This window comes from Pelophylax lessonae, assembly GCF_965119305.1.
Source record: "Pelophylax lessonae genome assembly, chromosome: 9".
Lineage (NCBI taxonomy): Eukaryota > Metazoa > Chordata > Amphibia > Anura > Ranidae > Pelophylax > Pelophylax lessonae.
In genome coordinates, this window is record NC_138776.1 from 50,768,602 (window position 1) to 50,780,612 (window position 12,011).

General features: G+C 41.5%; 1 protein-coding gene across 1 annotated transcript in view; it reads left to right on the top strand.

The window, feature by feature from the left end:
* HABP2 (hyaluronan binding protein 2) overlaps positions 1-12,011 on the top strand; it is a gene marked incomplete at its 5' end in the record, with an annotated part of 139,975 nt that overhangs the window by 99,586 nt on the left and 28,378 nt on the right. Inside the window, 3 exons of the mRNA XM_082268834.1 lie at positions 2,298-2,398; positions 3,900-3,977; positions 10,754-10,861. Coding sequence (XP_082124960.1) covers positions 2,298-2,398; positions 3,900-3,977; positions 10,754-10,861 — 287 coding nt within the window. The remainder of the gene's footprint in view (positions 1-2,297; positions 2,399-3,899; positions 3,978-10,753; positions 10,862-12,011) is intronic.

Genomic DNA, 12,011 nt, shown 5'->3' on the forward strand with positions numbered 1-12,011 from the left:
CATTCAGATATTCCCTGGATCAACTGTTCCTAAAAAAAATTTTTAGTACCCACTTATATTATGTACACCTAGGAAAGAATCCAGGCCTTTTTTTAAAGCAATCTAGTGAACTTGGCAGTACCACCTCTGGAGGGAGTCTATTCCACATTTTCACAGCTCTTACGGTGAAGAAACCTTTCTGTATTTGGAGACGAAATCTGTTTACTAGGAGGGGAAATTTTAGAGGTAGAGGATTTGTGCTAGGAGGGGTGATTTTTTTATTTATTTTTGGGAGGAGCGGGGCAAAGGTTTGTGCTGAGAGGGGTGATTTTGACACGATTTTGACTGGACTTGAAGCAATGCCTATGTCTATGGACCTCAAAATCCATTAAAATCAGCCCAAAGTAGTGCAGGGACTACTTTGATGTCGTTGTGACTTGAAATCGCACAGATATGAACGGTACTCAGTGGAAATCATGGAGTACGACTTGTCGTGCGACTTTGCAGTCCCAAGTCGCAGTACAAGTCGCACAAGTGTGAAAGGAGCCTAATATTCAGTGTTTTTGTAGGGGGATTTTTGCTGACACATAATGCTCATACATGTCGATGGGCAGAGATGTATAGTAACTAAGTAGAACTACTTCACTACTGTACTTAAGTACCGAAAGGCGGTATCTGTACTTTCCTAGAGTAGAATTTTTTTCTCCTACTTACACTTTTACTTCACTACATTTTTTCAATGATTTCAATACTTCTACTCCGATATTTGTTTTTTGTGCTCCATAGTTACTCGTTACAATTATAAAAATTACCACTGCCAGAACAGTAGATGGCAGGTTTCATGAAGTTCAAAAAAATGTGTATAATGTCATGTGTACAGCCAAAGGAATTGTGATTGTCCTTTAGGTTAATCATTTGAAATAATAAAAAACAATATGATGTTCAAACTTTTGACTTCTTTCTTTAAAAACTACATAACACAGTACTTGTACTTTTACTTTCAGTACTTGAGTAGCAATTTTTTTTATAAAAACTGCTGGTACTTTTACTTTCAGTACTTGAGTAGCAAAATTAAAAAAAAAAAAACTACTTGCAATACTTAAGTACAAAAAATGTTGAATACTTTAGTACTTCTACTCAAGTCACTTTTTGATAGAGCACTTCCACTTCTACTCAAGTCACTTTTTGATCGAGCACTTGTACTTTTACTCAAGTATGGGTTTCGAGTACTTTATACAAGTGTGTCGATGGGGGGGAACAGTCAGGGCCGGTGCTACCACTAGGCGAACTAGGCAGCCGCCTAGGGCGCACTGCCACCTAGGGCGCAACCATGGCCAGTGCCACATTCCTCTCCTGTCACCTCCTCATCCCCAGTGGATGTCACCTCTAGAGAGGGGGGCAGTGTGTACAGGAAGGGTTGTGTAGGATTAAAGGGGGGCAGTGTGTATAGGAAGGGGGGTGTAGGGTTAAAGGGGGTGAAGCATTAAAGGAGGGCAATGTGTGCAGGAAGAGGGTGTAGCGTTAAAGGGGGGGCACTGTGTGCTGGAGGGGGGGGGGCAGTGTGTTCAGGAAGGGAGGTATAGGGTTAAAGAGGGCCGAGTATACAGGAGTGTATGCAGGAAGAGGGTGTAGCGTTAAGGGGGGGGTCACTATGTGCAGGAAGGGAGGACAGTGTGTTCAGAAAGGGAGTGTAGGGTTAAAGGGGGGCATTATGTGCAGGAAGGGGGGCAATGTGTACAGATTTTTTTGGGGGGGGGTGCAAGTAGCTGGTCTTGCCTAGGGCGCAAAATAATCTTGCACCGGCCCTGGGAACAGTTTGGCATGTTCGCCCTGGGCTCTAGGTGACCTTGTCCCGACACTGCTCTGGAATGTGTGTCCTTGTGATGTGACTGTATTGCTGTTTACTGAGCACCGCCAGTATAGTGCAGCAAAACAACTTTTATGTGTGGACATTCCTTCCTTGGAGATGCAAAGGTCTATGGCCGGGAATGTCACATGGAGGCCAATGGCAAGAAGCAGGGAACAAGATGGTCGAGGGTTCGGCCTCAGCAGGAGGAGGGTTCTTAGAAGGGTTGGAGCAGATGTTTGGCCTTGTGTTTTTGGCACCAAATTCAGCCAACCACAAAGCCCCTCTTACAAGGGTACACGTCGGGACCCCACGCAAGTAAAAGGACAACATGCAAACTCCATGTGGAAAGTATATAGAACAAATAAAAAGGAAAAATGACTTCTTAGGTAATTTTTACAACTATGGCTTAAAACGGCACTACCTAAAAATACTTTTAAACAATCACACTTTTGTTTTTTTCTCTCCACAGCATCTTCATCGAACCCGTCATCATCGCCATCACGGTAAATAACCCTCTTGTATCACTCTATAGCAGGATTTCATGGCTTATTCAGGATCAGTGCCATCATGGTGATCGCATGGCTTTGTTCCTAAACAAAGAAATGCCACTGACTGTGAACTGTAGAGTCCAATGAGAGCCGAAGTCTAAAGTTTTTTTTACCTCTTACCAGCTTCATATCACATATGGGGTGGACTTTAACCACTTTAAGACCGGAAGATTTGACCCCCTTTCCTGACCAGGCCCTATTTTGCCATTCAGCACTGCGTTATTTTAACGGACAATTGCACGGTCGTGCGACACTGTACCCAAATAAAATTGATATCCTTTTTTCCCCACAAATAGAGCTTTCTTTTGATGTTATTTGATCACCTGTGCCATTTTTAATTTTTGCGCTATAAACAAAAAAAATAGCGACAATTTTGAAAAAAAAAACAATATTTTTCACATTCTGCTATATAACATTCCCAAAAATTTTTTTTTAACATTTTAGGCCAATTTGTTTTCTGCTACATAATTTTATTAAAAAAAAAAAATGCGTATTTTGATTGGTTTGTGCAAAAGTTATCACGTCTACTAACTATGAGAAAGATTTAGGTTATTTTTATTTATTTATTTTTACTAGTAATGGTGGCGATCTGCGATTTTTTTTTTTGCGGGACTGCGACATTGCGGCGGACAGATCGGACCCCTGACTGACATTTTTGACACTTTTGGAGGGACCAGTGACATTACTACAGTAATCAGTGCTAAAAATATGCACTGTTACTGTAATAATGACAATGGCAGGGAAGGGGTTTAACATTGTGGGTGATCAAGGGGTTAAATGTAAGCCTAGGGGAGTGATTCTAACTGTGGGGGGGGGGGGGGCGTGGCTTCTGAAATGACCATAGAGACATATGATCCTATATAGAAGGATCACAGGGGCTCTATGATCATTCCAGGGAGAAGAACGGTCGGTTGTGTTTACAACAGCCGACCGTTCTCTCTCAGCGGGGAGCGATTGCGGAGCCACCTGACCTGTGCATCGGCTTCCCCGCTGACGAGTGGGGGCAGGGGTGCGCCGCCGGTGACGCGCGCTCGTTCCCTAGCCTCCCGAGAGCGAGCGCCATACGTGTACGGCGATTTGCCTGGGAGCGGCTGCCTGCCACAGTACATCTGTGGCAGGTGGTCGTAAAGTGGTTAATGCCCTTATGTGGCTCTGTGCAACTGATGTCAGACGGCTCTTGGTCCCCACTAATGATCAGTAGACGTGACCATTGTGATAGCCAATCACAATGCCTACATGATTGCCAATCGTTTCCCCCAGGCGTTCAGAACATTATAAAGGGACACTAGGGCAGGTGGAAAGGATTTATTATTAGTATTTGCTCATAACAAGACCACATAGAACATCCAACACGTTTCGGGTATTTAGACTCTACTCCTTCATCGGGGCTTATAAATGCTGTGACTGGACTCCATGGAGAGATTTTAGCATCTGTATGCGGATAATAAAGAGCAGTATTGGCAGTATTTCTAGGTTGCATACCAGAGTTTCTGTCCTGACATGTTGCTCTTTATCTTCTGCAGGTATTTTGAAAGAACTGGAGGAAAGCATTGCAGAGAATTTGCGCGCTCTGAGCCTGTATCACTATGATGAAATAGAGGGTACCAAATATATATATCCCATAAATTCAGACCGATAAGTATTGTGTCTTATACAATGCTAAAAAATACAGTATCTCACAAAAGTGAGTACACCCCTCACATTTTTGTAAATATTTTATTCTATCTTTTCATGTGACAACACTGAAGAAATGACACTTTGCTACAATGTAAAGTAGTGAGTGTACAGCTTGTATAACAGTGTAAATTTGCTGTCCCCTCAAAATAACTGTGGGTGTACTTACTTTTGTGAGATACTGTATATATCCAGGGCTGTTTTTCTCAATAAATAGATGCAGGTCCCCCCCTTGTCCCCTCCCTTTTACTTACCCCCGAGCACCGTCCCTTACTCCCCCCCCCCCCCCCCCCCCATTTCCCCTTATTGCCCCTTTTAGAGAACATAGAACAAAGTATCATTTTGTGGTGCTAAGTAATTTGTATGGAATTTGTTCAAGTATAACTAAATGCAAAACTTTTTTTTTAGCTTTGGATAGAGTGGAGATGTATTAGAACCTTATGGAGATTCATCCTCTCTATTTGTCTTGTTTACCATTCTCATTGAAAGTGAAAATAAAAGAAAATCCCAAATTTTGGGTTGTCCCCAGAAGAGTAGTAGATGGGAAAACTTCCAATGGGGACACTAATTTTGGTGAGCTGGGGGTCCCCAAGGAATTCTCCTAATTTGCAGGGATTTCCGCTCACTTCCTGTTTGGCTATGGGACAGGAAATGAAGGGAAATCTCCACAATTAGACAGAGTTGACAGAAAAAAATTCCGACAGGGGTTATAACCCTCCCTTGTTCTATCCAAAATGAAAAAAAAAAATAATAATTTTTGCCCATAGTTCCTACTTTAATGATAACAAAGGCAGAAAAATTGATCTTGCTGCAGCCAGCAACAAAAACCCTCTCGGCAACAATAGACCATCCAGCAATAATACATTACCCTCAGTTGCACTAGATTCTACACAGCAATAAAAGCCCCCCTAGCAACAATAGACACCCCCCCCCCTTAACAAAATCGATCCCCAGCAATAATGGAACACCCCAGAATCAATATACAGTATCTTACCCCAACAACAATATATCCTACCTCAATGATAACTGATCCCCCAGCAATAAATAGATCCCCCAGCAATAATCGATCCTACCCCAACAACAATATATCCTACCCCAGCGATATTTGACCCCCCAGCAATAATAGATCCCCAACAACAATAAATCCCCAACAATAATGGACCCCCCAGCCAGAATAGATCCCCCAACAATAATAGAAAGTCCCCAACAACAATAGATTCCCCAACAATAATGGACCACCCCAGCAATAATATATCCTACCCCAACAACAATATATCCTACCCCAGCGATAATAGATCCCCCAACAATAATAGATCCCCCAACAACAATAGATCCACCAGCAATAATTTATCCTACCCCAACAACAATATATCCTACCCAAGCAATAATGACCCCCCCCGGCAACAATATACTCCCCCCCCCCCCCCCCCCCCAGCAAAAATAGATCCACCCAAGCAAGAACAGATCCCCCATCAATAATAGATTCCCGCAACAGCAATAGATCCTCCAGCAATAATGGAAGCCCCAAAAATAATAGATCCCCCCAACAACAATAGATGCCTCAGCAAAAATGGACCCCTGGCAACAACAGATCTCCAAGCAGTCAGCAGCAATAGACCCCTCCCCCAGCAGTAGATCGCTCTAGGCAACAACTAATCCCCCTAAAATATAAGACCCCCTCAACAACAATAGATCCCTCCCTCAACAATAGATTCCCCAGCAGCCAGCATTAATAGACCCTCCAGCATACCCTAGTGCTCCTTGCCATAACATATATCCAGTGCTGAAGAAAAGCCCTGTATAGATACTTTTCCTATAAACCTTCTATGGAGCCAACATTTCTTCATTTTGTTGTGGCATCATTGGTGGTGTCTGTTCTAACTGGCCCCAGAGTGTGGGGGCCAGTTTATGTCATTTTCACAGCGCTACACACTAGGTTGGCACTATACAAATACAGGTTATTTCACACTAAGATTAATGAAGTATTCTTAGCATAGGCGTGCGCACAGGGTGTGCCAGGTGTGCCTGGGCACACCCTAATCACTCTGTGTGGCGCAGATTCCCCCATTTAAACCCCTGGTATTTTAGCAAAGCCCCCTAATGGTTCCTACAATTGTTATAAAAAAATAATAAAATTGTAAAATTTCATAAAAAATTAAAACTTCTGACACCAATCTCTGCCCTACTGACACCCACCACTGCTCTACTGACACCATCAGTATATATACACACATGTATGTGTTTGAGCTTTGAGGTGCACACCCTAATGCAATAGCCTGAGCACACCTATGATTTTTAGCAACTGAAAAAACACATATTCTGCCAATAATGGCATCTTCTGTTCAACATGGCATTGCCTGTCAGCCCTGCAGGTAACATTTTCAGAAGAAGTTCATCAATGGCAACCTTCATATATACAGTCTGCAAAGATCCTTTATAGATGAAACCTTTCTGTGAGAACCCCTGTCAGGTTTTTATTGTTGTCTGTGTCCCTGCTGGGGAGATTCGTTCTCTCTACTCCAGTGTTAATTTCGTCGACTAAAACCGACTAAAATGTTTTCGTCGACTAACACAATTCAGATGACTAAAATACGACTAAAACTAAAATGGCATTTTAGTCTTAAGACTAAAATACGACTAAAACTAAAATGGAATTTTAGTCAAAAGACTATAACAAACTAAATCGAAATTTGCTGCCAAAAATTAACACTGGTGCATGCTCAAAGCATAAATAATAACATATTAGATTTTTCACTCCAGGACCAGCAGTAGTATATAATGAGTTTGGAAATTGTAGAGAAATGCTTAAATAATGCATTACAAATTACAATTGAACTACACCCATTTGATTATAGATGACTAAAATGAGTTTTAGTCGACTAAAATGTAGGGCGTTTTAGTCGACTAAAATATACTGGAGTTTTAGTCGACTAAATACGACTAAAACTAAAACACTTGCAGAAGACTAAAATAGGACTAAAACTAAAATGCCATTTAAGTCCTAAGACTAAGACTAAAACTAAATTGAAATTTGCTGCCAAAATTAACACTGCTCTACTCGCCCTGGTGTCACAAAGTCAGGGAATGATGAGAAATCCAAAAGTTTGCAGTTGTCACTAGAACAAGAATAGAGTGGAAATCTTTGCATGGGGACACCTGTTCTTATGACAATAGTCCAAGAAGGGATTTTTGCTTCCCATTGAGTCCCTGTGAAAGGAAGTGAAGGGACACAAATGGCAAAAACAGAGCTTTGACCCTTCCCTACTATAGCCTAAGTTAAAAAAAAATGGCTTTACATTTTCTTTAAGCTGAATGTCAGATATGGCTATTTTTGCATAGTTACATTGATCCAGCTTGGACTAATATAACTATAGATGTGCCATACCGGGCCGATGCCCCTGGAAGCTGGAAATCACTGTAATAGACATGTATAAACAGTAGAAAAGTGGGACTTTAAATGAGGTTTCAAGATGAGTTGTACCTCCATCCCTAATTCAGAAGCAAAAAGAGAGGGGTTTGGGACTTTGAATGAGGCGTGTGACCAAATAAGACCATATGACCAAGAAATATGTCAAAATATAAATTAATTTAATTGTATACCATAGATGGTGAAATCATGTGACATAGCAAAGACAGTAGATAGCATATATATATATATATAAATTGTCCAACGTGACCAAAGCATGTTAACCACTTTACCACCGGAGGATTTTGCTGTCTTACGCCTGGGCCACTTTTTGCGATTCGGCACTGTGCGACTTTAACTGACAATTGCGCGGTCATGCAACGCCGTACCCAAACAAACTATACGTCCTTTTTTTCCCACAAACAGAGATTTCTTTTAGTGGTATTTGATCATCTCTGTAATTTTTATTTTTTGCGATATAAATTTAAAATGCAACAATTTAGAAAAAATAACAATATTTTTCTACTTTGACAGTTAAAAAATATCCAATATATTCAATTTTTGTCATATATTTAGGCCAAAATGTATTTAGCTACATGTCTTTGACAAAAAAATTCTCAATAAGTGTATTTTTAACCACTTTAAAACCGGAAGATTTTACCCCATTCCTGACCAGGCCATATTTTGCGATTCGGCACTGCGTTGATTTAATGGACAATTGCGCGGTCGTGCGATGCTGTGCCCAAATTAAATTGACGTCCTTTGCTTCCCCACAAACAGAGCTTTCTTTTGGTGGTATTTGATCACCTGTGCGATTTTTACTTTTTGCGCTATAAACAAAAAAAAGAGCGACAATTTTGAAAAAATAATAATATTTTTCACATTTTTTTATATGAAATTCCCCCCCAAAAAAATGTAAAAATCAAATTTTTTGTTAACATTTTAGGCCAATTTGTTTTCTGCTACATATTTTTGGTAAAAAAAAATCGCAATAAGCGTATTAAAATTTGGTTTGGTTTGTGCAAAAGATATCGCAGCTACTAACTACGGGAAATTTATGTAATTTTTATGTTTTTTTTTTTTTTAACTAGTAATGGCGGTGATCTGCGTTTTTTTTTTTTTGCGGGACTGCGACATTGTGGCGGACAGATCGGACCCTTGACTGACATTTTTGACACTTTTGGGGTTACCAGTGACATTACTACAGTAATCAGTGCTATAAATATGCACTGTTACTGTAATAATGACACTGGCAGGGAAGGGGTTAACTTTTACTGGTGATCAGTGGGTTAATGTATGCCTGGTGCTTACTAACGTGTGTGTGGGGGGGAGGGGACTATGTGACACAGGGACAGATCGCAGGTTCAGCTATGCTGAATCCTGCAATCTGACCCTGCCTGTCACTTTGTGTAAACAAAGCGGGCGGATCTCCACACTCGATCCCCAACGATCGGGGAAGAGCAGCGGTGATCACCGCCACTCCTCCCCTGGCCCGACTCCCGCTGTGACTGAATACAGCGGGAGCGAGCCTCCGGCGGTGCGCGCGCCGCTGAGAGAGGGGAATGTCTGGTGATGTAGGTCTACGTCGCCAGACGATAACGAGCCACTGTGCCGCAGTAGCGGCACAGTGAGCAGTGTTAAAGTGGTTAACAAATGTACAATGATTGATACTAAGGTTACAATTTGAAATAAATTGGTTATAAAGACAGAGGCATTATGAATCATGGTACAAATTCATAAAGACTGCATCCATGTATGCTCTACGCGTTTCGTGTTTCTACACTTCCTCAGGAGCTGGTACAATCGATTATAAATCTATCCAAGCTGTTGCCTCATGAGACTTGTGAAGGAGGGCCCTCTAATACCATCTGACCCGGGAGCTGAGGGAGCAATGCCGTATGCACGTAGGGTAAAAAAGACAGCTATGCAATATAGAAGCCATTTTTCAATTTCCAAAAGAGGGATAGCAGTCTCCTCAAAAGCCCATCCAATATTGTTTCAATAGAAGCAGGTAGTTCCATGCAAGGGATCAGGAAACAAGTATATCCAAGGAAAGTACAAAGTATGTAAACAAGGCAGACCACCGTTCTGTCAGACAGGAAGAGAGAGATCTTGTGTTCCTACTAATCAGGAACAAAGATCTCTCTCTTCCTGTAGTCCGTCCATCCTCCAAACAGTTAGAAAGCACTACCTAGGAGCACATTTAACCCTTGTTAACCCCTTCCCTGCCAGTGTCATTTATACAGTACAGTAACAGTGCATATGTTTAGCACTGATCACTGTATTGGTTTCACTGGTCCCCAAAAAGTGTCAGATTTGTCCACTGCAATGTCGCGGTCCCGCTAAAAATCACTGATCGCCGCAATTACTAATAAAAACAATAAAATAATAAAAAGTCCATAAATCTATCCCATAGTTTGTAGACATTATAACTTTTGCGCAAACCAATCAATATACGCTTTTTGGGATTTTTTTTTACCAAAAATATGTAGCAGAATACAAATTGGTCTAAACTGATAAAGAAATTTTGATTTTTAAATTTTTTTTTTTTATTGGATGTGTTTTATAGCAGAAAGTAAAAAATATTGTCTGCCTTTTTGTTTATAGAGAAAAAATATAAAAATCGCAGAGGTGACCAAATACCACCAAAAGAAAGCTCTATTTGTGGGGAAAAAAAAAAAGATATAAGTTTTATTTGGGTACAGCGTTGCACGACCGCGCAATTGTCAGTTAAAGTAACGCAGTGTCGTATCGCAAAAAATGGCCTGGTCATTAAGGGGGTAAAACCTTCCGGTGCTGAAGTGGCTAGTCAGCTTTCATTTATTTAAAACTTGAAAAACTGTTTGCTGTAATTGCTTATAAAGTATTAGCTGGAGTTTGGCTTCAATTTGTTATTGTATTTAAATCTGCTAGTACATCCAGCACCCCACCCCCTAGATTAACAATGTTGTGGTCCAAATGTGCCCCCTGTGCTCCTTCATCCAGAGTGTTTGAGGCTTTGTAATCCAAGTGTGTTACTGGCCAGATCACCAGGTCAAAACAGAGGGAAAGAAGCCTTAAAAAGAAAACAAATGCAGCCACCACATCTAATGATTGGTAAGCTGCAATATATTACATTTTTGGCTTTGGGTTTATTACCACTTTACCTTATATTACATTATAGTACATGAGCAGCTTGCTAACCCCACAGTGACATCTCTGCACTCAGCGTTTCCATCACACATCAGACTAATTTAATATTGTTGCGATAGAAATTCAATGTAGAAAATCTGTTTTGTGCCAATCATTTTTCCATAGATCCCTGCCTATCGCAGCCGTGTTTTAACCATGGGACATGTGTGGCTACTGAACGGGGATACATGTGCCGCTGCACAGAATTCTTTACTGGATTAAACTGTGAGAAAGGTGAGAGAAGAAGAATCAACATTTTCAGTGACTTTACAAGTTTTCATGAATATGTCCTGACATGTCGCAATATACAGCAATAGTATCATTTCTCAGAAAAGCTCCACCTTTTATTGGTAAAAAGCCACCCGTGACTTTGCCTAGGCTGAGATGATGAGCCTGTAGGCAGGTGCAGTCTGTTGTCTGCACTGTAGGTGGCGCTCAATCTTAGCGGTACCACAGCCTGGAGAGGAAGTCAACGGGAAATACCGTTTCTCTATGGTCTCCTTGGTCAATGGAGCAGCTTTTCCGGTTGGCTACGCTGCAGGCATGTGACCCTTGGTGGCCATCTTTGGTCAGCAAAGTATATATAAGTATAAACACAAGAAAAAAGGGCGCACCAGCCTAGCGCATTATCCTCAGTAGGCTTTTATTAGTAAATCATTAAAATGTCTACTCGCAAACAAGGGATGTAAACCAGCATGTCAACTCCGACGAACAATGTCCAAAATGTTGGAGTCCTATATCCTATGAAGGGCTGACGTGTTTCGAAGCAATGCCTCTTCCTCCGAGCCTCTGTTTGTGAGTAGACATTTTAATGATTTACTAATAAAAGCCTACTGAGGATAATGCGCTAGGCTGGTGCGCCTTTTTTTCTTGTGTTTATGCCTACAGTGTTTTGTCGACCACCCCGGTCGTAGAGGGCAGCAAGTTTTAGCCATTATGGATGCCAAGTGAGAGTCCCGAGAAAGAGGCAGTCTGAGAACCAGATTCTGAGCGCAGGAGCCAGGTGCTAAGCATCGCATTTTTCTTTTTTGAAGTCTATTTAAGTCCCTGCCCTCAACTAGCAGGAGGGAAAGGTTCCTGATCAGGAGGGAAAGGCTAGCATTTTGTTAAAGCGGAGCTCCAGCCCCCCCACCAATAAAATATAAAGTCAGCTACAAATACTGTAGCTGTTGACTTTTACTATTAGGACACTTACCTGTCCAGGGATCCCACGTTGTCTTCATCTGAGCCAATTCTTGAATCGGCTCTCAGGTGCTGGCGCCTCCATCTTGGGTAAGGGAAACCAGTAGTGAAGCCTTGCAGCTTCACAGCAGATTCCTCACTGTGCATGCGCGATTCATGCTGCGCTTTCATAATGGGCCGGCTGCGGCGAGGGTCGAACTTT